This window comes from Nannospalax galili, unplaced genomic scaffold, assembly GCF_000622305.1.
Source record: "Nannospalax galili isolate Female #2095 unplaced genomic scaffold, S.galili_v1.0 scaffold613, whole genome shotgun sequence".
Taxonomy (NCBI): domain Eukaryota; kingdom Metazoa; phylum Chordata; class Mammalia; order Rodentia; family Spalacidae; genus Nannospalax; species Nannospalax galili.
Window position 1 is genome coordinate 1,259,482 of NW_008332065.1, and position 27,688 is coordinate 1,287,169.

General features: G+C 36.1%; 1 protein-coding gene across 3 annotated transcripts in view; it reads left to right on the plus strand.

Annotated features, from left to right (window-relative positions):
- The window catches only part of Phip (pleckstrin homology domain interacting protein), a 154,632-nt gene that overhangs the window by 109,334 nt on the left and 17,610 nt on the right, over positions 1-27,688 (plus strand). For all 3 annotated transcript variants that reach the window (XM_008827171.3, XM_017796638.2, XM_029560662.1), the window contains 13 exons: positions 695-771; positions 4,333-4,564; positions 8,413-8,532; positions 11,095-11,202; positions 11,644-11,768; positions 11,886-11,968; positions 15,317-15,428; positions 15,661-15,722; positions 18,394-18,549; positions 19,739-19,859; positions 22,089-22,214; positions 26,060-26,129; positions 26,452-26,502. In XM_008827171.3, coding sequence (XP_008825393.1) covers positions 695-771; positions 4,333-4,564; positions 8,413-8,532; positions 11,095-11,202; positions 11,644-11,768; positions 11,886-11,968; positions 15,317-15,428; positions 15,661-15,722; positions 18,394-18,549; positions 19,739-19,859; positions 22,089-22,214; positions 26,060-26,129; positions 26,452-26,502 — 1,443 coding nt within the window. The remainder of the gene's footprint in view (positions 1-694; positions 772-4,332; positions 4,565-8,412; positions 8,533-11,094; positions 11,203-11,643; positions 11,769-11,885; positions 11,969-15,316; positions 15,429-15,660; positions 15,723-18,393; positions 18,550-19,738; positions 19,860-22,088; positions 22,215-26,059; positions 26,130-26,451; positions 26,503-27,688) is intronic.

Below are 27,688 nucleotides of genomic sequence, written 5' to 3' on the forward strand. Positions count from 1 at the left end.
CAGAGGCAGGAGAATGACCAATTTGAGGCCAACCTGGTCTACATGAAATCCTCTCTTAGAAAACCAAAAGGCTGGTGGGCGTGGTGGTGCAAGCCTTTAATCCCAGCACTCGGGAGGCAGAGGCAGGCGGATCTCTGTGAGTTCTAGGCCAGCCTGGTCTACATAGTGAGTTCCAGGACAGCTGGAGCTACAGGGAGACCCTGTTCCCCCTCCCCCCCCAAAAAAGAAAAGAAAACCAAAAGGCTGTGGAAGCAGTTGGGTGGCAGAGTGCTTGCCTATCATATGCAGTGCTCTGTGTTCAGTTCCCAGTGGTAATCACCTGAGAGATGCTCTAGTAACAGTGGTAGCAGATATTATACCATTAAGAACATTTGTTACTCAATTTTTTGTGGGTTTTTGTTGTTTATTTTGGGTGGGTTTGTTTGTTGTTGAGACAGGGTGTCCCTGTCACCCCAGCTGGCCTGGAAGTTGACCAGGCCAGCCTCCATCTCACAGAGATCCTCCTGCCTCTGCCTCCAGAGTACTGGGATTAAAGTTGTGCTCCGTGACACCCCAGCAATTTCTTGCTTCTTTGAATAAAAACATAAAGGTGTTTTAGCTAGTCACTCAAGTTTTAAATATCCTAATAATATTGAATGTTACATCATTGGATGTTGTGTTACAAATGCAATGTCTTGTGTCTTCATTACCTTAGGAAGGTGAAGTAGCTGCTGTCAGTGGTGGAACATCTGAAGAAGAAGAGAGAGCATGGCACAGTGATGGCAGTTCTAGGTAATCAAAGGAGGGTTTGCTTCTCCAAATGTTCTGTAAAGTATCCATGGAGTCAGTCTCTCTCTCTCTCTCTCTCTCTCTCTCTCTCTCTCTCTCTCTCTCTCTCCACCCATCCATCCATTTCCCCATCTGTTCATCAGTCCTGTCGTGCACCCCCCCTCCCCATTAGCAACACATTTCAAAATCTAGGGTGTAAACTTCTTCAGATAGTCTTTTCCTACCAAAATTTAGATTTTTTAATTGACATTTCTTTATAAATAATTATAGATAGATTTGTATAATGTTTTCAACTTATCCACTGTTGAAGTTTGCTTTGTTCTGCTGTGCTAAAACACCTTGACCAAATCAGTTGGGGAAGAAAAGGTTTATTTCAGCTTATACCTCCAAGTCATCTTCAAGTACAGAGGAAGTCAGGTGGGAAATGAAGCAGGAGCTAAGGCAGAGCCTTGTGGAATGTTACTAGGTCTTGCTCACCTAGCTTTCTTCCCTGATTTTTGAAAAAAAAATTTGCATGTAAGAGTGCTTTGCCTACATGTATGTCAATATACCATGTGCATGCAATGCTAATGGATGCCAGAAAAGGGCGTCAAATCACCTGAAATTGGAGTTATGTGAATGGTTGGTATCTGCCATGTGGATGCTGGAAACTGTACCCAGGTCTTCTGCAAGAGCAAACCAGTTCTCTTAACCACTGATCACCTCTCCAGCCTCCTTACCTAGCTTTCTTATTCAGCCAAGGATCACCTGTCCAAGGATAATACCACCCTCAGTGGGCTGGGCCCTCCTATATTGATCAATAATCTGCTCACAGAGAGGACTACAGGCCTATGTTATCTGGGCAGTCTCTCCATTAAGAACCCTCAGGTGACTCTAAACTATATCAGGTTGACAGTTGAAGCTAACTATGATATCTACCTACTTGTTACTGTACTACTGAATGTTGTTACTTATAGTGTGGAATTATAAAGTAGTTTACTACTGATTATGAGTAATGTTTAATGAAATTAATGAGATCCTGTTGAATTAGATCTCTCATGGCAGAATTTATGGAGTAATTCATACTTATTGCCAACAATATTTGCATTTTCTGTTCTCATACCTTTTCACCATGCAACGAAGAAGCCCTTCAGCTCTTTTTATTGATGCTTCTCATTTCTATGCATGCAGAGGCCAGAAGACGCCTGCTAGTCTTAGCTGACACTGCAACCTTTTCTTTTTTTGTCTTTTTGAGACAAGGTCTCCCTGTAGTCCCAGCTGACCTGGAACTCATTATGTAGACCAGGATGGCTTGGAACTCACAGAGATCCTCCTGCCTCTGCCTCCTGAGTGCTGGGTGTATGCATGTATTGCCTGCATGTAGGTAAGTGCACCTGTGTCGTGCAGTGCTTGTGGAGGTTGGAAGAGGCTGTCGGATCCCCTGGAACTGGAGTTATGGTCAGTTGTTAGCAGCCATGTGGGTGCTGGGATTCGAACCCAGGTCTTCTGAAAAAAAAACAAAACTGTTCTTAACTGCTGAGCCATCTCTTCAGCCCCCAACATTGCAAAATTTTGATAACTAATGGGAATTTACCCTTTCAGAGGGAGGCAATTATGTATCATTCCTTATACTATTTCCCAACTTCTATGACTCCTAAAATAGAAGTGCCAAATGAAGTATTAAGTGGAAGCCCTAAGAATTCTATGAGACTCTAATCAGTTCAGTGACCAAGGGCTTTCCCACTCCCACAAGAGTGATTCTTGATAATGATGTACAAGTTCTATGGTTAATATCTAGTAGTCCCTTGTTTCTGAAACAGGACAGTAAAGGAAAAATGTTCGTTGTCTTTTGGCTCAGCAGTCAGTCGAAACAGAATATTTATTATTTTTATTATTTTTATTTTATGTATATGCCTGTATTGCCTGCATGTAGGTAAGTGCACCCATGTCATGCAATGCCCACAGAGGACAGAAGAGACTGTCGGATCCCCTGGAATTGGAGTTATGGACAGTTGTTAGCTGCCGTATTCGAACCTGGGTCTTCTGCAAGAACAGTCAGTGTTCTTAACTGCTGAGCCATCTCTCCAGCCCCTGTAGTTCAAATTTATGCTGGCATTAGATCTTTTATAAGAACTGTATATTCCAGAGACTGGTACCTGCCTTTCATATATGTACCATTTGGCATACTGGTTGCACACAGACCAGAAAAAGGTATGGTATCAGATCCCTTAGAACTGGAGTGGCAGACAGTTATGTGCCACTGTGTGAATGCCGGGAACTGAACCAGGCTCATTCATAAGAGCAGCAAGTAGTCTTAGCCACTGAAGCCATCTCTGGAACACATGAAAACATTTTGGGTATTTTTTTTATTTTACGTGTGTGCGTGCGCGTGTGCGTGCAATGCATGCAGAGGCCAGAACTGGAGTTACAGGTGGTTGTTAACCTCTATGTGGGTGCTGGGAACTGAACCCCAGTCCTCTGCAAGAGCAACCAGTGCTCTTAACCAATGAGCCATCTCTCCAGTTCATGAAATCATTTAAGTTCTTAAAAGTCAAATCATATGAGAAAACATTTTGTCATTTGATTCTGATCTGGAATGATTACTCCCAGGAATTGTCAGGTAAATTTAAAAACATTTGGGACTGCAGAGAGGTGATAATGGAATAAAACTACAGAAAAAAACTGTTCTTTTCCTGAGTGTTAGCTTAGTAATTAATATTGGACCTGTGAGGTCATACACCACAAAGCTAACAGTTTAATGTTGTATGAATATAGATTTTAACATGATATAGATTCTGTTAAAGTGTTGTATATTTATAAACCTTTGCAAAATAAGGAAATATTCATGTTCTAAAATACAGCAAGTAATATGTCTGTGAAGATAAATGTAAAGAAATGGCACTACATAAAACAAAAAAGAATTCTAAGCTCCCCTCAAAAGGAAATCCCTGTGTTTCCTAATTGTTGATACCTGCTATTGTATGTTCCAGGGCTCTATTCCTTGAACTCAAGAAGGTGATTCCACATTCCTTATATCTTACATGCCAAACAATATTATTGACATATGTAGAACTCAGAAATCATTATCCTTCTTAAAACTACAAAAGTCTCTTAAATTTAGTTTTTTATGAAAAGCTGTGACTTTTAAAAATATATAGTTAGTTGGTTAGTTAGTTCATACATTAGTTAAACTGCTCAGACATGGCTCAGTGGTTAAGAGCACTGACTACTCTTGCAGAAGACCTAGGTTCTCGCCACATGGCAGCTAACAATTGTCCATAACTCTAGTTTCAGGGGACCTAACTCCCTTTTCTGGCCTCCGTAAGCCCTGCATCACATGGGTGTACTTAGATGCATGCAGGCAAAATACTGATACACATAAAATAAAAATTTTTAAATTACTTAAGCTTAACAAGGGTTAAGAAACTTTCGAAGATAGGAGTTGAACATCAAGGAAATAACTTTTAGTTTATTCATTATATACTATTCTGTTGTTCCTCTTTATCATGAAATTTCTTAACTGTTCTATAAAACAAGATCTTAAAACTATCCTATTTATTTATGTTTAAATCTATTCTCTTCTAGTGACTACTCCAGTGATTATTCTGACTGGACAGCAGATGCTGGAATTAATTTGCAGCCACCAAAGAAAGTTCCTAAGCATAAAACCAAGAAAGCAGAAAGCAGTTCAGATGACGAAGAAGAATCTGAAAATCAGAAGCAAAAACATATTAAAAAGGAAAGAAAAAAAGCAAATGAAGAAAAAGATGGACCAGCATCACCAAAGAAAAAAAAGCCCAAAGAAAGAAAACAAAAGGTTGATTTTAAAAATTATAAATTTAGTGTTTCTTTTGTGTCAGTGACTTAAAGCATACATTTGAAAAGTCCAGTTGAAGACACTTACTGATATTGTTGGTTTATTGTCGGACAGTAATCGAAAAAGAACTGAGAGTTACAAAGTGATATCGTTCATGAGATATAGCCAGTTTAGGTGTTTAATGCCCAAGAATGTTTGCTTAGAACATTACTAAATATTGAGTGTTTAATTTTAAAACATGACAACATTTTTCTTTATATTCCAATGAGGTTTCACTTATAAACCAAATAATGGTACAAAATGCAGTTCATCTATAATTCTTTACATTTAGCAATCCTCCCTGTTTTGGCTAAAAGTAAACAAACTCTAGGGAAGGAACATCACCTGATATAAATAACAAAATTTGTCATAGTTGATCACAAGACAAGTACAAATCAAATCTTGGGCCTCAGTAGACTAATTGTAACACATTTTTCATTGACTACAGTGTCTGAACATAAGTTTCACTTTTTTTGAGTAAGTAATAATACTGGTTTGGTTACTTCTTGAGTCTTGATAATTTGGAGAGAGAGTAGAAAGAAAATAATTGGCAAAAATATGGCTTCCTTATAAAGCTGAAATTCCTAACCAGAGCATGCATGTGTGAGTTATTTAATTTTTGTTTTCAGATCAGCAGTATGATTTCTGCTGTCTAAAATACAAGTGCAGATGAGATGGCTCAGTGGGTGAGGATGCTTGCCATGCAGCCTGACATTTGATCCCCTGGTCCCAGGTAGTGGAATGTGAGAAGGGACTCCTGCAAAATGTCCTCTTACCTCCAGATGTGTACTAGTGCACTTGTGTATCCCACAAACACACAAATAAATGAAGAAATAAATTTTTTTTTAAATAAATAATTTTTAATTTTAAAAATACTGTAGTTACCTGGCATGTTTGGGTAAGTAAATAGAAAAATTTTTAAAGCTTGACCTTTTCTTAGAATTAAGGATATTATGCCTAGCATAGTGGCACACGCCTTTTATCCAGCCCTCAGGAGACAGAGACAGGCTGATCTCTGTGAGATCCAGGCCAGCTGGGGCTACGGGGACACGCTGTTTCAAAAATAAAAGTTAAAATAAAATAAATAAATAGAATTAGTTTCTTACCATTTGTAGAATTAAATACTAGCATGCTCTGGCTGTTTATTCCCAAAGAGCTTCAAAAAGTATAAGAATATATCTTATACTTTTAAGTGTTTATTTGATTTCCATTAGTTGAATTCATATTCATTTCAGCTCACCAATCATACATGACTTTATTTTGGATTCACAGCAATCATTCTTGTTACCTCCTTTGCTTTTGTTTGGAGATTTGCCAATGAGAATGCCATATTTGTCTTCAGTTTTTTTTTTTTCCTTTTGCTTTATGAGTGATGACAAATATAGACTGAGCAATTATTTTGTGTGGTAGGCAAATTAGCTTTTAAAACAATGTAGCCATGGATCTGATTAGTATGGTATATTTTCATTCCAACGATAGATCACTCAGAATATAATTCTTTGATCCCAAGAGTACAGTTTGCTTTCCCTGGTCTTCTCTGGTACCATGGTTATCCATAAATTAAACATGCTATTTCTTCATGCAGCGCCATTGTTGAATCTCCTGTTTGCAATATTTTAATTCTGCTATTTTTCTGTTTGAAAGTGTTGTGGCTGGGTCTGTATGGGTCATACTTTAAGTAAGATAAGTGTAGTATAGACTATTCCTTTTGGTTACTCTTTTAGATCTAACACAACAGAATGATGAAACTGTTACTCTTCACAAGTTAAATCAGAAAGCACAGATGTATTTCCCTTCTTATGTGTGGAATTGTATGAGATGCATTTAGGAAGCAATGAAAGCGACTGATGCATTTCTATATATATGAAAAATGAGACTTTTTTGTATGACTGGTTCTTTTTTAATTAAGCAAACAATAAGTCAGATATAGTAAATATTAATTAAAAGAATTCTTCAGAGGGTCAATAAACTATTAAGCACTCGCAGTTTACAAAGTAATGTGATACATAAAATAAGCATATAGCATGTTTAACCAGTAAGGTGTTCCAGTGCCCCAAGATAGCTGCAGAAGAAATGCCACATCATTTAATTGCTAGATTAATTTAGAGGTAATAATTTACATCTTATGTTAGGGTTTCAGATAAGGCTTCCTATATGGACGAAGGCTTGAGATGGGCCCAGAAGTATTCCTAAGAGTCCATGGAAAGGAGCCAGTTAACTCTACATCCAATATAAAAAAGTCTGAAATCACAAGTTTTGAGAAGTACTTAATACATTTTAATGGTTAAATTTTAGGTGGCAAAAATGTGCTTCAACCAAATGTCTTGTGGTGTCAACCTCCCTCCCACCACTGTAGCATGTTTTTATGCCTTCTTTTAGGTATTGCCATCTCCCAGAAGTTGTACCACATCCCCGTAGTACCACAGCTGGGGGCCAAACCTTCAACACTTGATCTTTGGGAGGATATTTAAGCCAGGAACAATTAGCAGGGTCTAGCTTACTGATATGCTTGGTGCATAACCCAGTGGCTTTCTGATAACATTTGTCAATTGTATAACTACATGGACATCATCTGATTTGATAAGGTATCTTAGGCCTAGCAAATATAAATCTTACTTACCAGATTGACCCTTCCACTCTGCTCTACCTCACTTCTCCTCATTATAGTTATGACAACTCCATCTTCTGTGTACACTAAAATTTCCTAAGTGATACTGAATTCTTTTTCTGTTTTCTTTAACAATTAATCTGCCAGAGAACTATGAGATTGCCTTTGATACATATTTAGCACTTGACTGTTTCTGTTATCCAGGTCAACGCCTGCATGCTGAGGTTAGCCATAAAGAGTTAGTTACATTACTCAAGTCTGTCATCTTTCTTCTACCTCTTTCTCCCAGAGGACTCTTTTCTAAAAGAATGGGTCAACTATTACACCATTATATCCTGAAAGTAGCCACAGAAGATAGATAAACTAATGGGTGGGCTGTATGTCAGTAAAAGTTGATTTATAAAATCGGCAGGTTGCCCTTTTCTACTCTGTTATGTTCAGTGATCCTTTTAAAATATATCAAACAGTAGTGTTCTTTTGCCTAAGATTGCCCAATGAAACTGGTTATCTCACATATAGGAGATACCAAAGGCTTTTGCTTATCCTATGTTCCTCAAAGTATGAGAAGACTGATAAATGCCATGAATGATCAGTAGGAAGAAGAGGAAAATGTATATTGTGAAGTAATTGTAGAAATGTTTTCTGTAGGTGGTGTCTTTGATGTTCTGGCATACTTCTAGGAAATTTTTATTAATTCATTGTAGGAACTGCTTTTTAAAAAAAAATCACAGCAGAATGAAATTTAGAACTCTTAGTCACAAACACTAAACCACATGTTTAATCAATTGCATAAAGTTTCTCTAATTATAAATAATGTTAAGTTTCTGAGGTTTTTTAATCCATTTTCCATGCTTGTAAGGAAGGCCATGTGGTCATTTGTTTGGTGACATCAAAAGTAAACTTATCAGGGGCATAAGACTTGCTCATGTTTGTTGTTCTTGTGGTTGTTTTTAAATCTATGGGAGTTACCTGGGTGTGGTGGCACACACTTTAAATCCCAGCATATAGGAGGCAGAGGCAGCCAGATCTCTGTGAGTTTGAGGCCAGCCTGGTCTCCATAGCAAGTTACAGTCCAACTCGAGGTTAAAGGTGTGCGCACCATGCCCAGCTTGGGATTTAGCTTTTAAGAATAAAAGTTTTACACAAAGGACATTTTCTTGTACTTTATGATAATATTACTTTATGTTTTGAACTTTCTTAGAGGTTGGCTGTAGGAGAACTGACTGAAAATGGTTTGACATTAGAAGAATGGTTGCCTTCCGCATGGATCACAGATACAATTCCCCGAAGATGCCCATTTGTGCCACAGATGGGTGATGAGGTACTTTTAAATTTTTAAATTATACTTTTATTTTTCATCTAATAACCTTGAATATTTTTTTAGCTCTAGAAGACTGCAGCAAGTTCATAAAAGTATCTCATTCTAGCTATCCATAGCTATGAATGGGGAAAATACTAGTCAAGATCTAGTAATGAATTATTTTTTTTAATTGAAGTTTTGTGTATTTCATACATAAAATCATCTTTATGCTCCCTTCCCCCTTCTTTGTCATCCTCCCATAGTCGTCCTGTCCCGTCCCCACCCCACTCCACCCCCCACTGGAGTTCATGCATTCTGTCATTTGTATTAAGGCCTATTATGTAAATTTAGTGTCCTGAGATGTCCCTCAGTGCAAGTTCAACCTCCAGGTTTAGTCAGCCTATCTAGACCTCTCCATTTAAGATGATTAGCTGTTCCTCACTCAGCGGTAATCAGCTGCCAATAATTCTTTGGCTAAGATTGAGGCTTGCTGTTCATTTCCATAGTTCTGTGTTGGGTTTTTGTCTGCCTAAGTTTGCATGGGTCTTGTGCATGCTGACACCATTGCTGTAGGTTTGTATGAGAAGGGTCCCTGGCTCTTACACTCTTTCCGCAGTGGTCCCTGGACCCACAGTCTGCTGCCTCTTATTCTCTGCGTTTTAGCCATTTGTGGCCTTTGGTGTTCTTGCCCTCTGTTGCATGACAGAACTTAATTGATGAAAATTGAAAGATGCATTAGTGTTTTCTTCACCCCTTGTTCTATGTTGTGAGTCTTAGGTGTAGAGGTTGCATCCTAGATGGGCCACTTATGCTTGAGCATTTCACAGTGATTAATTTTTTTAAGACTACTATAAATATTAAGGTAATCTAAATATTAGTGAAAGAGTGGAGATTTATTGCCATATTTAAAACTGACATTTTTGAACAAAAGGATTTTATTGCTAATTTTCTTTATATTTCTAAATAAAAGTATTTTTCTTAGCTTAAGAATTAAACATACATGGGCTAGAGAGGTGGGTCAGCAGTTAAGAGCACTGGCTGCCCTTGGCAGAGGACCTGAGTTTGATTCCCAGCACCCACATGGTGGCTAACAACCGTCCATGGCTCTGACCTCTTCTTATGACCTCACAAGCATTGCATGACGTGAGTGCACTTAGATACATGCAGGCAATACACTCATATACATAAATAAAAATTATAAACATTTTTGGAAGAATTAAATATATAGGATCCTAAATGAAAAGAAATTTAGTACTTTATTTTCATTTAATTTTATTTCAAGAAATTTTCATTTGCTTATATCTTCATAATTTCCTTGACTTTATTCTGTCGTCTTAGAATAAGAACCCCTCTTTTTTTCCATCATTTTACACTGTATTTATGAATTTTGGATTACTTTAAGACTTTATATCATAAGTTTCCAGAATCATATCACCTTATATACAAGAGGTGTTACCTGGTATCCAACAGAGTGACAACAAAAATAATTAAAAGAGACTTCTTTGGCAAAGCACACTGAATAGTATTATAAAGTGGTGACTGACAATTTAGAAATAAAAATATATGCAAGAGTGGCTTTAAAGAATAATCTTGAATGATTTTTTAGAGATCCTTCTTGCCTCAAAGACTAGGAAATCAGCACTTTACTATAAGATCGTGTAACATTAAGGGGATAAATTACAATTCTAAGATGGTCACAAATGTTTATAATTTCTTCTTAATTTCCTTTTAGACTATATGATCTTTACAGTTGCTAGTACTTCAGGCTCTACTCTTTAGTACTGTCATTACGCATCATCCCCATTTGTAGGCAAACACTACTTCTCTAGCATCTAAAGCATACTTTCCTTTGAAATCCTAGACAACTGAAGCAATAATAACTAGAAAGAAAATATGTAGGATAATGCCTGTCCAAAAATATTACTAAGAATTAGAAAATGCATTTTAAACAAGCTTTTCTATTTTTTAATAATGAGAAGACTATTTACATGTTAAAAATCAAGTTAGATAAACCAATTTCAAAGTTATCTGCGTGCACACACACACACAACATAGCACATGCTTTAAAAAAAAAAAAAGTATGCAAACTTACTGTAACTCCAAGTTACATTTGGCTTTATACTTTATAGATTATTTGAATCTAAGTATAAAATAATGAGGGGCTGGAGAGATCGCTCAGTGGTCATGAACAGTGGATGCTCTTGCAGTGACTTGGGCTTGGTTCCAGGCACCCACATGACAGCTAACAGTGACTCAGGTTCTAGGGACTCTTATGCCTTTTTCTGGCCTCTGCAGGCATTGCATGCATGTGGTGCACCTACATACGTGCAGGCAAAGCATTCATGCACATAAAAATGAATGTTTTTTAGTAATTTAAGAATAAAATGATAAAGTCAAAGTACTGAACACTTAAATTTCTGACTATATATACAAAGCAGTTATTTAGAACACTTGAATTTTGATTTACTGATGATTTGAATAAAGTTTTTGCTTTTAAATCAGTATTAGAATTTCTGTGTAAAGTTAAAGTAGATTTTCACCGTATTTAGATCTTTCATCTTTAGTTTTGATTTTGTTTTTTAGGTTTATTATTTCCGACAAGGACATGAAGCATATATTGAAATGGCCAGGAAAAATAAAATTTATAGTATCAATCCCAAAAAACAGCCATGGCATAAAATGGAACTACGGGTATGATGTTGACATATTTATTTAACATAAAAGATGCAGTTTGAATTATGGAGGAAGTTGTATTGAGGGTTACTATTGATTACAATAAACTTGTGTGGGACTGGGGAAGATAGCTGAGTGAGCAAAGTGCTTCCATGAAAGCCTGAACTGGAGTTTAGAGTCCCAGCAACCATGTAAAACTGGGTGTGGGAGGTCCCCATCCTATACCCACCCATTTACCCTCAACCCCCATAACCCAGCACTTTGAAAGCAGAGACAAGCAATTGGGTCCAAACCAGCAAGGTTACCTAGACTAGCCAAATCCGCAAGTTCCAGATTGAGTGAGAAAGACTCGCTCAGTAAATAAAATAGTGATCAAGGCAAACACCAGGTACCAAACTCTGGCTTCCACATGTGCACGGGTTATTTTGCAAAGATAATTTCTTATTTTCTCTATTTTAGGAACAAGAACTGATGAAGATAGTTGGCATAAAGTATGAAGTGGGATTGCCTACCCTTTGCTGCCTTAAACTTGCTTTTTTAGACCCTGATACTGGTAAACTGACCGGTGGATCATTTACTATGAAGTAAGGACTGTTAACGTCGCAGTGGGTTCATAGTATTGTAATACTTTGCAAAATTGAGATAAATGTGAACATGGTTTACCTATGTGACCTAATCGATTTGTTTCTTTTTGTAATTAGATACCATGATATGCCTGATGTTATAGATTTCCTAGTCTTGAGACAACAATTTGATGACGCAAAATATAGGCGGTGGAACATAGGTAGGTAATGTATTTGGAAGATGTAGGTGTTCTGTACATTCTCCCCCCCTTATTGATTTACTGTTTTTCAAAACTAGAAAAAGATAATTTGAACAACCTTTTTCACCATTTTTAAGCATGCTAATGGTAAAGTAAGGTACTGTTAAGGTGTGTAATTATAAGAATGAAAATACTTGAATCTAGTTGATGCTTATATTTCAAAACATTTTCTTTCACATTTGCATAACTGTTAATAAGATTATTTAGAATTTTTCCTTTTAGCTATTTTCAATACATTGAATTAAATACTTATCCAATAATAGTATTAATAGAATTCCTATTCAAGGGCCAAAGATGCCTTAACAAAATAAGTTAAAATTTGAGCTTGGACTGAGGTTTAGCTGACTTTTTATTACTCATTAACTTTTGGAAATTTTTAAATCATAAAGTTTCTGGGCTTTTAAGATAAATTATATACAAATGGGGTGTTATTCATTGAATAGTTCTCCATTTCAAGCAAAGCCACTGTTTGCCATTTTATAGTGCATTGTGGTGGGTCTATCAGTCTGTCTCTTCCAGAGCTGTTGGTTGGCACATGTCCTTTTTAAATATATTTTATTTATTATTTTTGTTTTATGTGTATGAGTGTATTGCCTGCATGTATGTGAGTGAACCCGTGTCATGCAGTGCCGCAGAGGTCAGAAGAGGGCCTCGGATTCCCCTTGGAACTAGAGTTAAGGACAGTTCGTAGCCACCATGTGGGTGCTAGGAATCGAACCCAGGTCCTCTGCAAGAGCAGTCAGTGGTCTCAACCGCTGAGCCATCTTTCCAGCCCCACAAGTCCTTTTTTGCGTGGTCTTGGTAAAAATCAGTGTTTAAAAAGGGGGTGGGCAAGGACATGAAGGAGAACTAATTGCAGTGACAAGTATGAAATGTCATGATGAAACTCATTATTTTGTACAAAAACCCTGAAAACAGAACTTTAAAAATGTAATAAAGAGGGGTAAGGAGGGAAGTAAGAGAAAAGAGAAATAGAAAATCTTCAAGAAATAAAGAAGTCCATAACAAGAGTATAAAGAAACTTCTAGAAAGTTAGGAGCCCAGAAGACCTTGTCCTGCAAGAAAGAAGTCTGCAGGGGAAGAACAGAACTCAGATTATTTAAAAAAAAAAAAAAAAAAAAAACAGAAAACAAAAGAAACTTGACATGGTAGAAGATTATATTGAAAAGAGATTTTTACAGTTTTATTTTGTGGAAAGATTTCATTGTGAATTTATAGAAGACCAAACAGTAAAATTGAAGCAGTTAATTATTTGCGCAAAATCAGTATTTTGCCAGAAGTGAACTGCATGCTAGTTTTATTAGTGGCAAGTGATATTTACAGTCATGATAAAACTGAATCTAGATTCAATGTAACAGATATGCCTTTTATATATAATACTATTTACAATGGAAAGAAACTGATTCTTTCAAAAATGGATGGGTGAATCAGATATTTCACATGAATAAACATCAGAATGTTTTCGTTTAGATCCTGAAATTTTTCTATATTCATAAATCAGTATTTCTTCTATAATACCTATTGGTCCTTTACTTGTGATTGAAATGTATCTACCTATAATCTGCCATTTAAAGTCACAGTAATAATTTTTGCTTTAGCTTTATTCGGGGGTGTTTTAAGGTATACTCTTAACAGTTCACTGTGTCACCAATATGCATCTGAGGAACAATGAGAGACTTAATTTTCCTACTAACATTCTTAATAACATTGCCTGTAAGAATACTTGACCCTAGGGGCTGGAGAGATGGCTCAGCGGTTAAGAGCACTGACTGCTCTTGCAAAGGACCCAGGTTCGATTCCCAGCACCCACATGGCAGCTACAAACCATCCTTAACTCCGGTTCCAGGGGAATCCGAAGCCCTCTTCTGATCTCCACGGCATTGCATGACACAGATACATCTGTACATATACAGATATATGCAGGCAATACATTCATACATATAAAAATAAAAGAAAGGAAAAGAAAAGGGAAGAAAGAAAGAAAGAAAGAAAGAAAGAAAGAAAGAAAGAAAGAAAGAAAGAAAACTAGAGGAAACCAGCCAGCGTAATGGCGCATGCCTGTAGTCCCAGCACTTCGGAGGCAGAGACAGGTGGAGCTCTGTGAGTTCAAGGTCTACATAGTGAGTTCCAGGACAGCTGGGGCTACAGCGAGACCCTGTCTCAAAAAGACAAAAGAACTAAACTAAAAAAATACTTGAATCTAAATTAGAATCCAGTTTTGTACCCAGTCAGAGTCGCCAGCAATTTCCAAAATGTTTTCTGTTAGTTTATTCCTAATTCTATTTAAATTTTTCTTTTACCTTGCTGTCAGCTGATTTTGATGCATTTATGCTGTTTTATGCATTTCTGCACAAACAAACCAGTTGAGGGAGGGGCTTGAAAATATGGCTGAACAGATTAGTTGACAACTTGATTCATTGTTCCTTATTGCTTGTTTAAAATGAAAATATCTTAATAGAAGATATTATTCAAATACTTTGAAATAGATGTCACCATTTTATTTTTTTTTAATAGATATGGGAAGTAAAGCTCAAAAATAACTAATGAGAGTCCCACAGATATCTTATCTGAGCCCATGCCATTCAGACTCTTCCTGTGCTATCCAGCACAATGCTTATTTAGTACTATGGAAGCCAAAGAAGGGAAAACACTGCCCAAAGAAGAGTGCCTTCCTAGCATATTTATGACAAGCAAGTTAAGTAATAAAAGAGTAGCTGAATGCATTTGGTAAGGAAATAGATGCAAGGAGTACTTTTTTCTTTTTGCAGAGATCTCTAGTTTTCATTTTGTTTCTTTTTGTTGTTGCTGTTTTAACAGGAGAGTGAAGATATATTATAGTGTAGGGATGATGAGATGAAGGAGGCCACATTGGGATTTTTTTGTATGTTTTTGCTTTGAAAAGTCTGAAGTCTTAAATTGCTAATAGGAAATGAGAAATTGAAAATAGGCTATATGTTAGTTGCCCAAAAATTACCTAATTTATGTATATTTGAAGAATTTGGACATAGTCCTAATGGTGAATTTAAAATGCTGATTTTAGAAACATGCTTAAGACAAAAGAAAAATTCTTAAAACTAATGAGATCCTAAGAAATAATATTTGAAATTGATGTATCACATTTCAGATGTGCTTATTCAGTGCCAGCCCTCTAATATTTCTGATCTTATTAACTTATTTGTAGACCATATGTATCACCTGTCTTGTGAGGTCATTCAGTTTAAGTTCCTTAGAAACTTGAAAAGGCAGTTACCAAAGCAGCAATACGTTTCAGAGTGATTGAGATAACTTTTGTTCTTTGTTCTTTTCCAGGAGACCGCTTCAGATCAGTCATAGATGATGCCTGGTGGTTTGGAACAATTGAAAGCCAGGAACCCCTTCAACCTGAGTACCCTGATAGTTTGTTTCAGTGCTATAATGTCTGGTAAGAAATGCTGTTGTGTTTTTAGTTCAGACATGCCTGGAATTTTTTAACCATAGTAAAGGAATTAGTAAAAGAGCTTCTTTCATACTGAAGCTACTTTTTAAAATTTTTTATAAAAATTACAATGTTTAGGCTTTCCAGTGTTCACATTTTTTAATAGAAGAATTTGCCTTTTTTATAAGAAAAATAATTTATTAAGAATTTCATACATGTGAATTTGCCTTTCTTAAAGCTGGGACAATGGAGATACAGAAAAGATGAGTCCTTGGGATATGGAGCTTATACCTAATAATGGTGAGTATGTATTAGGCCCTTGACTTGTACCTTCCAGAATTAGTTTAAAGATTTATCATTTTAATTCATGTGTATATGTGTGCCTGCATGTGTTTATGTGCCTCATGTGTCTGCATGTGCCCACAGAAACAAGAGGGCATTGGATCCCTTAGAAGTTACACACAGTTTTGAGCCACCTTGTGTGGTTGGTGGGAACTGAACGTATGTCCTTTGCAAGAGCAGTAAGTGCTCTTAACCATTGAGCAATCTCTCTAGTTCTGTGTGCCATGACACACATGTGGAGGTCAGACTGCCCACGAAAGTTGGTTCTCTTCTACCACCAATGGGTCCCTAGGTATAGAACGCAGGTTGTTAGGCTGGATAGCAAGCACCTTTACCCTCTGAGCTATCCCGTCAATCCTGGAGATAGGTTTTTTTTGTTTTTTTAATAAGAAAACTGGTTTACAGTTCAAGCACGCTTCGGATATAGCATAACAAGAGATGAAGTTTTTGAGTTAAATATTGATCTCATGCCGTTCCTTGCCCTGCTGCATTCTATGTGAATTTGGCTAGTTCCATAAAGTCTCAAAATCATGTTCTTAGGACTCAGCCTTTAGTAATCTAAACAAATTCCCATCTTATAGACTACTTCCAGAATTATATGCCATCATGTGTATAAAGTGCTTACCATAGAACCTGACCCATATGAGAGTCCAGAGTAATAAAGGAGTTATAATTAATAATAGTACAACCATTATCTTGAATATAGCCTAATAAACTTGGAGCTTGGAAGTTAACCTTGGGAAGTGAATATGATGTCTTTACACTGAAAAGGAGTGTGTATGGCTGAAGCATAGCAATTACATTTCTTCTTGATTATCCATGTTTTGTTTCAAGCTTTAAAAAACATGATAGTGCATTAAAAGGATTAAAATAGCACACTGCATATTTGTAATTTATAATTATTTATAGAGTAGAATCTTTTACATTATTCTATATTGCTTATGCCATCAGATCAAAATAACCATCTTTAAAAACAAGGAGAAAAATACCTGATTTTTTTTTTTTTTAAGTTTTTACAATTTTATTAGAATTTTAAAGAAAAAGAAACCCTCAGGGCAGGTGAGCTGGTACTCTTGGCAGCTGCGTTAAGGAGGGCATCAGCCACATGGCTGGGAGAAGGAAGCTTTAGAGAAAAAGTAAAGAAGTGCAAGATACTAGGGGCACCCAAAAGCCTTAAAGAAAGCATGTTTAGTAAGAAAGGCATGAGGATTTCAGGGAAGTGGACAACTCATAGACTGCATGGCAGTAGCTAGGAAGTTCTGCCCCACAGGCAGGATTATAGCGAGGAAAAAGATGCTATCTCATTAATGCACTAAGTATTCTGCCCATCTGTTTAGCATAAACCCCCTTCCTAGGGGTGGGCCTATGACCAGTTGATTGACCAGTTAAACTTACATAAAATGGAGGCACTCGGGGTATTACATTCCCCACTGGCTCTGGGGCATAAGTCGAATCTTTGACTTGTTTTGATTTTGAGGCTCATATTGGGTCCTTAGAACTCTAATTTTGATGACATTTAGGTGCCTCTTGATCTATCCAGTTAGGCAATTTCCAAGGTGTGGACCCACTGTAAAGGCTAGGAGAGGAATATTACCGGTGGCCCAGTAAAACTCAAATACCTGATTTTTTAACATAGTAGAATTAATCATTTATAAATGAGATTACTGAATAATTAATGTACCCTAAAAAGTTGTTGAAGAGATGCCACAAGTTCAAAGCCAGCAGGGACTACATAGTTCTTGGCCAACCAAGGCTACATAGCAAGACCCTGTTTCATAAAACAAAGTACTTGATTTCCTAACTGCCTGCTACATAAGGATATTATGAATAACAAAGAAAATGAACTGAGCTAGGAAACCTTAAAAATGAAGAAATGGTCATGTTGATACTGTTAGTCTAAGATTATTTCATTTAATACTAATAAAATTTTTCATTTCACAGCACAGAGATGCTTAAATATATAAAGGATCTTGAGTTTGTAACTTTGTCATATGACTTCTCATTTTGTCTCTGAATTTAAATTTAATGTTTGAATTTGAAGTTATTGGATTGTTGTACGCTAATTGACTCATAAGAGAGGAATGAAATTGGGATTATAATACCTTGGCTTTTTTAAAAAGAATGATAAATTTCCTATGTAAATAAACCTTTTTTATGTGATGGTGGTGATGGTATACACGTACATATGCACGCATAGAGTTTACAGTTTGAGGAAGAATTATTTTAGTTGTAAACTTTACAATTCATTGTTCTTTTTGGTCCTATATTATAAAATTTGAGATTTTGATTAAGGTAGTCTTGAAAATTGCTTTTCATTAGTTCAATTTCACCTTGTGTTTTAAAAATGTGGCAATTAAGGAATGAGTTAAACTTACAGAGCAACTTTTCAGGTGTGATTTTTGCACAAGTAACTTCAGTGTTTTGTTTTTAAATGTAATGCTTTTTTTAAAAAGACTTTTTATTGGCCCTTAAAACATTTTTCTTCATGAAAATGAATCCTCCTATCAAATTCATAGGCGTCAAATCAAACAATTAGAACTTTATTTTTTTGACATTTTCAGCTTTTTCTAAAGGAAAACTAAACTGTAATTACTAAATACTTTCATTGATATGCTTTCCTGTATTTCAGCTGTATTTCCGGAAGAACTAGGTACCAGTGTTCCTTTAACTGATGTTGAATGTAGGTCATTAATCTATAAACCTCTTGATGGAGAATGGGGTACCAATCCCAGGGATGAAGAATGTGAAAGAATTGTTGGAGGAATAAACCAGTTGATGACACTAGGTAAATAATAACAGCACTTGAGTATAGGAAATGTGTCTAAGTTAGATGAGAGCTCAGTCTAGCTAAATTTCAGAGTAAGGGCCCACCTATATCCCAAAGGTATCTGGAAATCTACATTTTACACAAAATGTAGAGCTTTCAGATACTCAAACTGGTGCGAATTAGTAGAAGACTGTTGAAAGTTGAATTTAATTATACGGCTAGCTATGCCAGTTTTATCCAAACTATTACATGTGTAGTGCTGAGACTCGTAAGGGGAGAGAACAGAGAACATGGCAAATATATTGGTTTGCCTGGTTTATAAGAAAAGAAACAGTAACCATAAACTTACTTATCTGAACTCTTGCTCCCAAAAATAACTAGAATAGTATGGTAATTTATAAAAACATCTCTAGTAGTTAGGAATCAACTTCAAGTGTAGGGAGAAATTATTAGTAAAAAGTGAAGACACTGAACATGCAGATAGTAGGATATTCAAATCTAGAGGTTGCCCCCCCCCCCTTATTGTATTGTGGCTCAAACCAAGGACTTTGCACATGGTAGGCAAAGGCTATAAAACTGTTCTGTATTCCCAGCCCTAATGTCTAATAAAATGGTACCAGTATATAAAAGTTACCTTATACTATCTTAAGTAATTGTATCAATATTTTAGGCTTGAGGTAGTTTTAAAAAATGATCTTAACTGTGTTCTAGCTCTGCTACTTTTACACTGTCTTATTTAGTCACAGATTCAGAAACTTCTGGATGATTTTTCTCTTCTCTACCAGCCAATTACTTTGCAGAGTAATGTAATGAAATATGTGGTGATAAGTTTTGAGAAAACGCTAAGATAATGCTTATGTACCATGCTACATTTTTAATGATAAATTGGTTTTGTTAAAAATGTAGTACAATGGTACAAAGAGTCAGGAATTACCAGCTGTCAGTTACGATAGTGTATCTGTGTGTTCTTAGTAGTTCAATTTTATATTTTTCTGTCATTCCTTCACCTTAATCTGTGAATTAAAAAATCCTTAGATTTTTGCAGTGTAAATATCAACATAATAAAAAGCCTGTTTTTGGCAGTGTGTATTTTTCATGACAAGACAGTGGTAGATCAGTGTTTATATAGATTATACTAAATTTTAAGCAAAATACTCATAATTTTTTTAAACGCAAAAAAACAGATTTACAAACTTATTTATTTTAGATATTGCTTCAGCATTTGTGGCCCCTGTGGATCTGCAAGCTTATCCCATGTATTGCACAGTGGTGGCATATCCAACGGATCTAAGTACAATTAAACAAAGACTGGAAAACAGGTTCTACAGGTTAGAGTCATTTGATATTGCTAATACCAAATGAATGCTAAATGATTCTTTGATCCAATTACTGATCTCTGGCAGTGTTCCTCATTCTTTTGTGTACTCAGACGTACATAAGAATCCTATAGGGGTCAAGTTAAAATGTAGGATCTGTGTCAGCAGGTTTGGAGTAAGACCTGGCACCCTGCATTTCTTACAGATTCCCTTCAGTGCTGATGCTGCTCATTTGTGTAATTATGATTTGATACTATTTAAGTTAAGCCTAAGTATTTCATTTCTTCTACAGGATAACTAGATGATTTGGGGTTCTTGGTGGGTTTTTTTCAAGTATCAAAATTGAGTATCTTATTCTTATTTTGCTTATGTTGAGCTCATGAATGCTTGTGAAACTACAATTAGAAAAGATAGTTTCTTATAGTTTTTAGCTTAAGCTATTATAGTTGATTTGCATCTTCTGGGTAACATGTTTCAGTTCACATTAAGTTCCTATTCTTACAGGTTTCCTTAGTACCTAAAATATTTTGCCACAAAAATCTGTTTAAATCTGTATGAAATTGTATTTTTTGTTTTAAATTTCCTTAGATGTCTGTTGAGTAGGCCAACATTTTAATCCATATGTTTGCATCAAAATTTTCTCTGTGTGATCGGCTTTAAATTGTTGCAGTCTTTTGCGTTATTCTTTTTTTTAAATTTTTTATTTATTATTTTTATGTGTATGCGTGTATTGCCTGCGTGTAGGTAAGTACACCTGTGTCGTGCAATGCCTGCGGAGGACAGAAGAGGCCGTCGGATCCCCTGGAACTGGAGTTACGGACAGTTGTTAGCTGCCACGTGGGTGCTGGGATTCGAACCCAGGTCTTCTGCAAGAACAACCAGTGCTCTTAACTGCTGAGCCATCTCTCCAGCCCCTGCATTATTCTTTCTAGCTTAAGGTTTTATTTATATTCTGTACTTAAATTTTTCTGTATAAAAATGACTTTGGTTCTCTTACCAGGGTGTAGCACTGAAAAACAGATAAGAAGTAGATTTTAAAGATTTTTTTTTTCTTGGTATTAGGTAAGAAGAAATTCCCTAAAAGTTCTTAGCTGCCTACCATCAAAGCTTTCAATATCAAATACCAGAAGTAGGAAAAAACAAATTGAGAATAGACCGTAAATTGCTAAAGCTAGGAGAATTTGTTCATCTTACTACAGAAGTAGAACAAAACATGGGAGGATGAGATGGAAAGAGACCCTAGGTGTTGGACTAAAGCCAGAAAAATATGTCATTTCCAGTTGTCAGCAGACTTTCCCTGAGACACATTGCTGAAACAGACACCAATTGCTAATGCGTACTTTCAAGATAGAGTGTGGTTTAAATAGACTTTTGGCATCAGTCTAGCTTTGTAACCAGTTTAGAAAATAAAGAACTTATTGTACATGTGTAAATTAGAAATCATTTGCTTTCCAATATACTTAAAAATCAAAGTTATATTCTTAATGCAATAATATTTTCCTGTGGTATTACAGTTTAATGCTTTTTTTCTCTTATGAGGGTTTTTCTTCCAATGCCGTTCATTTTCTTGTTAAAGTACTCTGTTTTGTCTGCTAGTAATTCAGTGCCTTATTTTATGTAATTAGAATGAACGTTGTGAAATGCACAGAAGTTCCTGTGTAACTACAATTAATTTTTCTCATATGATTGCATCTGTTCCCAAATCAAGATTTATAAATATTAATTGTGCTACAATTCTATGTTCTGAGAAATCTTTAAATATTTCTTTGCTTTCAGTAATAAAGTTATGAAGTACCAGAGTTTTCTTTTAACACTGTCAAATGTTGACAAATAAATCTTACTTAGGTTTCTTATAGACTAATGCACTCATCATGTTTTTATATTTTTATGTCTCATAAACAGACTGTTGGTTAGTAGTCTAATTAAAAATGCATGAAACAAAAATAAAAACTTTTCGTCTTCTGCCATATCTATAGACTGTCCCCCCTCCTAGAAAGCAGCATTGTTACTAGCTTGGTGTTCTTACTCCAGATGTTGTCTATGCAATATATTTGGGGTTTATTCCTCTTAATGCAAATAGGATTTCATTTGCTTTGCTTTCTTTTCCTTTTATTTTTGAAATGGCTTTTTACAATCTGAATAATGTGATTGGTTTAACCAAAATTGAAGTGTCAGAAAGTCTTTTTAACTTAGGCACACATTTTTCTAAATATGATGTTAAAATTTTTATGTTTTTTTAAGGCGAGTTTCATCCCTCATGTGGGAAGTTCGGTATATAGAACATAATACACGAACGTTTAATGAACCAGGAAGTCCAATTGTGAAATCTGCTAAATTTGTGACTGATCTTCTTCTGCATTTTATAAAGTGAGTTATACATTTATGCCTGCATTTTAATAGCTATAATAATATTTTTGTAAAATGTAAAACACAGCCATCTTTTCCATATGTTTCATATTCTGTTAAAATAGAAAGTCTGTGTGTAAAGAAAAAAATCCACTTCAAACATTTAGTCATAAAATCATATTTATATTACTTACATATTGTGGAAAATAGATTATTTTCCTAATCAAATTTTGGATACTCACAGTAAAGATTTATCAAACATGAAATGTTTTCCCTTCTATGTCAAATGTAAGCTTATAGATAATTATCTGTTGTTTCCAATAGGGGAAACTAAGGCTTTGGAAGATTACCTTCACCAAGGTTCTACATTAAATGAATGCTTACCATTTGATTTGAAAAATTTCCATTTTAATATTATAATTAATGACCCTATCAATTTTCTGAACAAAAACTAGGAAGTGCATCCTGGTACTAAATTTTAAACTTTTTTTTTTTTTTTTTTTTTTTTTTAGACAGTGTCCCTGTAGCCTCAGCTGACCTGGAACTCACTGTATAGATCAGATTGGCCTCAGTCTCCCAGAGATCCACCTGCCTCTGCCTCCCACATGCTGGGATTAAAGGTGTATGCCACCATACCCAGCACAATAAATTTTAAACTTTAAAAACATTTCTTTTGCAAGATTTTTCATTACCCTAGCTGCTTGGGTGCAAGGAATTGAACTTTCTGACTTGAAGCCAGAAACATAAAATTCAAAAGATTGGTCCAGTTTTAATGTTATTATTTATGTAAGGTTTTTTGTGTTCTTTTTTCCTTTGTTAGAAACAAGTCGTGGGGGGCTGGAGAGATGGCAGATGGCTTGGTGGTTAAGAGCACTGATTGCTCTTGTGGTGGACCTGGACCTGGCTGGGTTAGATTCTCAGCACCCACATGAGGGCAAACAGCTGACCAAAACTCAAATTCCAGGGGATCTTATACCCTCTTATGACTTCCACTGGCATTGCCTGCACATGTTCAGTTAAATACTCAGGCAAAAAACATTCATACACATAAAATTAAATTTAAAAAAATCAGCAGAATGCTTTTTAAAAATATTTTATTTATTTTTATTTTATGTATATGAGTGTATTGCGTGCATGTATGTGAGGGCACCTGTGTCGTGCAGTGCCCACGGAGGTCAGAAGAGGGCTTAGGATTCCCTTGGAACTGGAGTTAAGGACAGTTCATAGCTGCCATGTGGGTGCTGGGAATCGAACCTGGGTCCTCTACCAGAGCAGTCAGTTCTCTTAACTGCTGAACCATCTCTCCAGCCCCCAGAATACTTTTTAAAAATTTTTTTTTAAATATTATTTTGGGCTGATGAGATGGCTCAGCGGTTAAGAACACTGGTTCTTGCAACAGACTTGGTTTTCTATCCCGTCATCCACATGGCACCTAACAACTGTCCATAACTCCAGTCCCAGGGGATCCGACAGGCTCTTCTGTCCTCCATGGGCATTGTATGACACAGGTGCATTTACCTACATGCAGGCAATACACACATGCACATAGAATAAAAACAATACTTCAAAACAAATTTTTTAAAAAAGATTTTACTAATTTTGTGTGTATGAGTGTATTGCCTGCATGTGTGTAAGTACACTTATGTCATGCAGTGCTCGAGGAGGTCAGAAGAAGGCATCAGATTCCCTGGAAGTATAGTTATGGACAGTTGTTAACCACCATATAGGTGCTGGGAATTGAACCCAGGTCCTCTGCAAGAATAGTCAGTGCTCTTAACCAGGGAGCAGAATGCATTTAAAGCATACTCAGCTACTACCAGCTTTTATTTTTGTACAATAAAGCAATTATTCAGGCTTTTAAATTTTTCCTTCAGGGCATAATCTAAATAACCCCTTTCCTGAAATCAGTGGTAGTTTTTGCTAAGGGTTGCCGTTTCAGTACAGGGCAACACCAAACAAAATTACTAAGATAAAGCCATTATGGTGGTACTACATCACAAGACCCCTTTCAAAAATATCCTGTGGCTGGTGATAGTAGCACATGCCTTTAATCCCTGTACTGGAGAGGCAGTGGCAGGTGGGTTGCTGTGTGTTCTATGCCAGCCTGGTCTACATAGTGAGTTCCAGAGCATTCAGGGTTCCATAATGAGACCCTGTCCAAAGAAAGAGAAAAAAGTCTCCTGTGTGCTTTCTCTTCTCTTTAAGTGGTTTGAGTGTTTTTACTGGTATGCTTTTGCTTTTCTTCAGTGAAGTTAGTAGTCATGCATTATTTGCCTCAGAGAGCTCCTAATTATGTGTTTTCTGTGACATCTCTTACAATCAGTTTATAGAATTAAATTCATTTTAAAATAGAGTAGAAGAAAAATAGTTCTTATTTGGGCTAGTCTGTGAAAACACCTTAATTCAAATAATTACTTTGAGATTGGAAGTGTAGATTAGTGATCAAGCACTGTCTTTGCATGTGTAAGGACTCATATAAAATGTTACTTTTGAAGTGCACGTTAATGTATGCTTAATGAATTGATATTACACATCTCTAAAAGCAAGTCTCTGGCTTTTTAGATATACATAAAAATTTGTTGCTGATAGTTAAGATGTAAAATATACCTTGAAATTTTGATTATTGTGCCTTTTTAATTTTTAAAAGTATTTTTTATATACTTTTTATTTTATGTATATGACTATATTACTTGCACGTGTGTAAGTGCACTCACGTCATGCAGTACAGGACATGGGTACCCATGGAGGTCAGAAAAGGGTGTTGGAATCCCCTGGAACTGGAGTTATGCATGATTGTTAATGTCATGTGGGTGTTGGTCCAGGTCCTCTGCAAGAGCAGCCAGTGCTGAGAACCACTGAGCCATCTCACCAACCCCTTCTTAAAATTATTTATTTTTATTTGATGTATATGGGGTATTTTGCCTGCATTGTATGTGTGCTGGTGTCATGCAATACCTGAAAAGGCCAAAATAGGGTGCCAGATCCCTTGAATTGGAGTTACGGGTGGTTGTTACCTGACATGGATGCTAGGAACGGAACCCTGGTCCTCTGCAACAGCAAGTACCACTGAACCGTCTCTAGCTCCCCTATTGTGCCTTTTCAGTTGAACCATTTGGCTGGTTTTTCAGGTAACAGATAAATATATGGACACAAATAAGTGCTTGGAAATAAAAATTATACCTTGTAACACAGTTTCATGGGAGAAATAAGAAGTTACTATAATATAGGGAAAATAGAGTAATAAGAGACTTACAAAAGATACAAGGATGGGAGAAGGTCAGATACACTGTAGAGGTATGTTAAGGTCATGGATAAGGTCACTGATGAAATCAGGAGTTGTTAGCTAAGGGAATAGCATTAGGTGAGAAAGTTATTAAAATAAGTTGATAGGGAGCTAGAGAGATGGGTTCACTTCCCAGCACCCACATGGCAACTAACAACCAGTTCCAGGTGATCCAGCAAAACAGTGAGAATTGAGTATTCTATAATGAAATAAACTAATGATAGAGGACACCAGTCATATGTGTGTGAATAAAGTACTATAGTTAACAAGTGGAGAAAGTGTTGAGCTTCAAGTTCTGTTTTTAAAAATATTTTCTTTGCTATTATTTTAAGTGTACCCATATCATGTAATGCCTAGGGAGGTCAGAAGAGGGCATTGGATCCCCTGGAATTGGAGTTAGCTGCCATGTGGGTGCTGGAAACTGAACCCGGGTCTTCTGCAATAGCAGCCAGTGCTCTTAACCACTGAGCCATGTCTCCAGTCCCTCAAGTTTCATCTTAGAATCTGGGTTTAGAAATATTTTTTTAAAGAAAAAAAATTTCACCTTTCTAATTATATATTAACATTTTCTCTTGTTATTCAGGGATCAGACTTGTTATAACATAATTCCACTTTACAATTCAATGAAGAAGAAAGTTTTGTCTGACTCTGAGGTATGTAATACTTCACTGGTTACTTACTACATTAATATTTTTATTTATTGTGTATAAAATTTCCATATAATTTTCAGATTAAAGCTGTTATGGAAGTTATTTTTGCCCAATATTATAGTTAACTATCACATTTAGAATTTATTGGTTAAAGTTACCACAAAAAGAAAAACAATCTTTAATGTCTCAAGACATTAACAAATTGTTGGGGTGCCCTAGGGTATACATTATGAGTTTTCCCAAGTGTAAAGGAGTTAACTTTTAACAAATTATTTAGTATTAGATCTAGAATGTTTCATAAATTGGATATACCGTTGCCTCAAAGGAAGAAGATAAAGATGCAGATGTACCTGGAACGTCTACCCGAAAAAGAAAGGTAATACCATTTCAGTTTTGTTAGCTATTATTTTTGCAGAGCAGAAGTACTTTTTTAGATAAAACTGTATTGAGAGCTTTTTGTTTTTTTAATTCTTAGTATCATTAAAAGTGGCCAAAGTATTTAAATCATTTTTAATTGTAAAATGTTTATTTTTTCTGAGTTAGGTGAACATCTTATTTGAATTACTATATTATATGAGTTGAGCATCCCTAATCTGAAAATGTGAAATTCAGAATTCCCCTAAAATCTGAAGGTTTTGAGCACTGACACTCAAAAACTATGGTGGCTAGAGACATGCATGGCTCCATGGTTAAGAGCACATACTATTTTTCCAGAGGACTTGGGTTCGATTCCCAGTACCCATGTGGCAGCTAACAACCTTCCTCAGTTGCAGTTCTGAGGGATCTAACACTTCTTCCAGACCTTCCTGACCATCAGGCGTGCACATGGTACACTTACAGGCACAAGTATCATACAAAGAAAATAAAAATTAAATATTTTTTTGAAACTTCAGATATGAAAAACTTGTCATGCCAAACATTTTAGGTCAAAAATACCTAACTCTGTACCTACTTACATAATATTGTAGAAAGCACGATTAGGGCTGGTGTGATAGCTCAATCAGGAAAGCACTTGCTCTGCAGGCATGAGGACTTGAGTTTAAGCCTCAGCGCCCACATAATAAACCAGCCATGGTGGAGCACTTCTGTTTATTATTATTATTTTTTATGTGTATGAGTGTATGTATATGAGTGTACCCATGTCGTGCATTGCCGCAGAGGTCAGAAGAGGGCTCAAATTCCCCTCGAACTGGAGTTAAGGATGGTTCATGGGTGCTGGGAATCGAACCCAGGTCCTCTGCAAGAACAGTCAGTGCTCTTAACCACTGAGCCATCTCTCCAGCCCTGGTGGAGCACTTTTGTAATCCCACTGCTGTGAAAATGAAGACAGGAGGATCCTTTGAACTCGTTGGCCACTGAGCCTTATGTCCTGTTGAGCAACCCTGGCAAAAAACAAGGTTGATTGCTTGTGAGACGTGAAACCAGAGATTGACCTCTGGCCTTCACACTTATGCATACACACACCAAAACCACAAATAAATAAAAGGAATTGTACTGTCTTGAGAGCTCCTTATTAATGTACTTGTATGTTTTTATTTCAGGATCATCAACCTAGAAGAAAG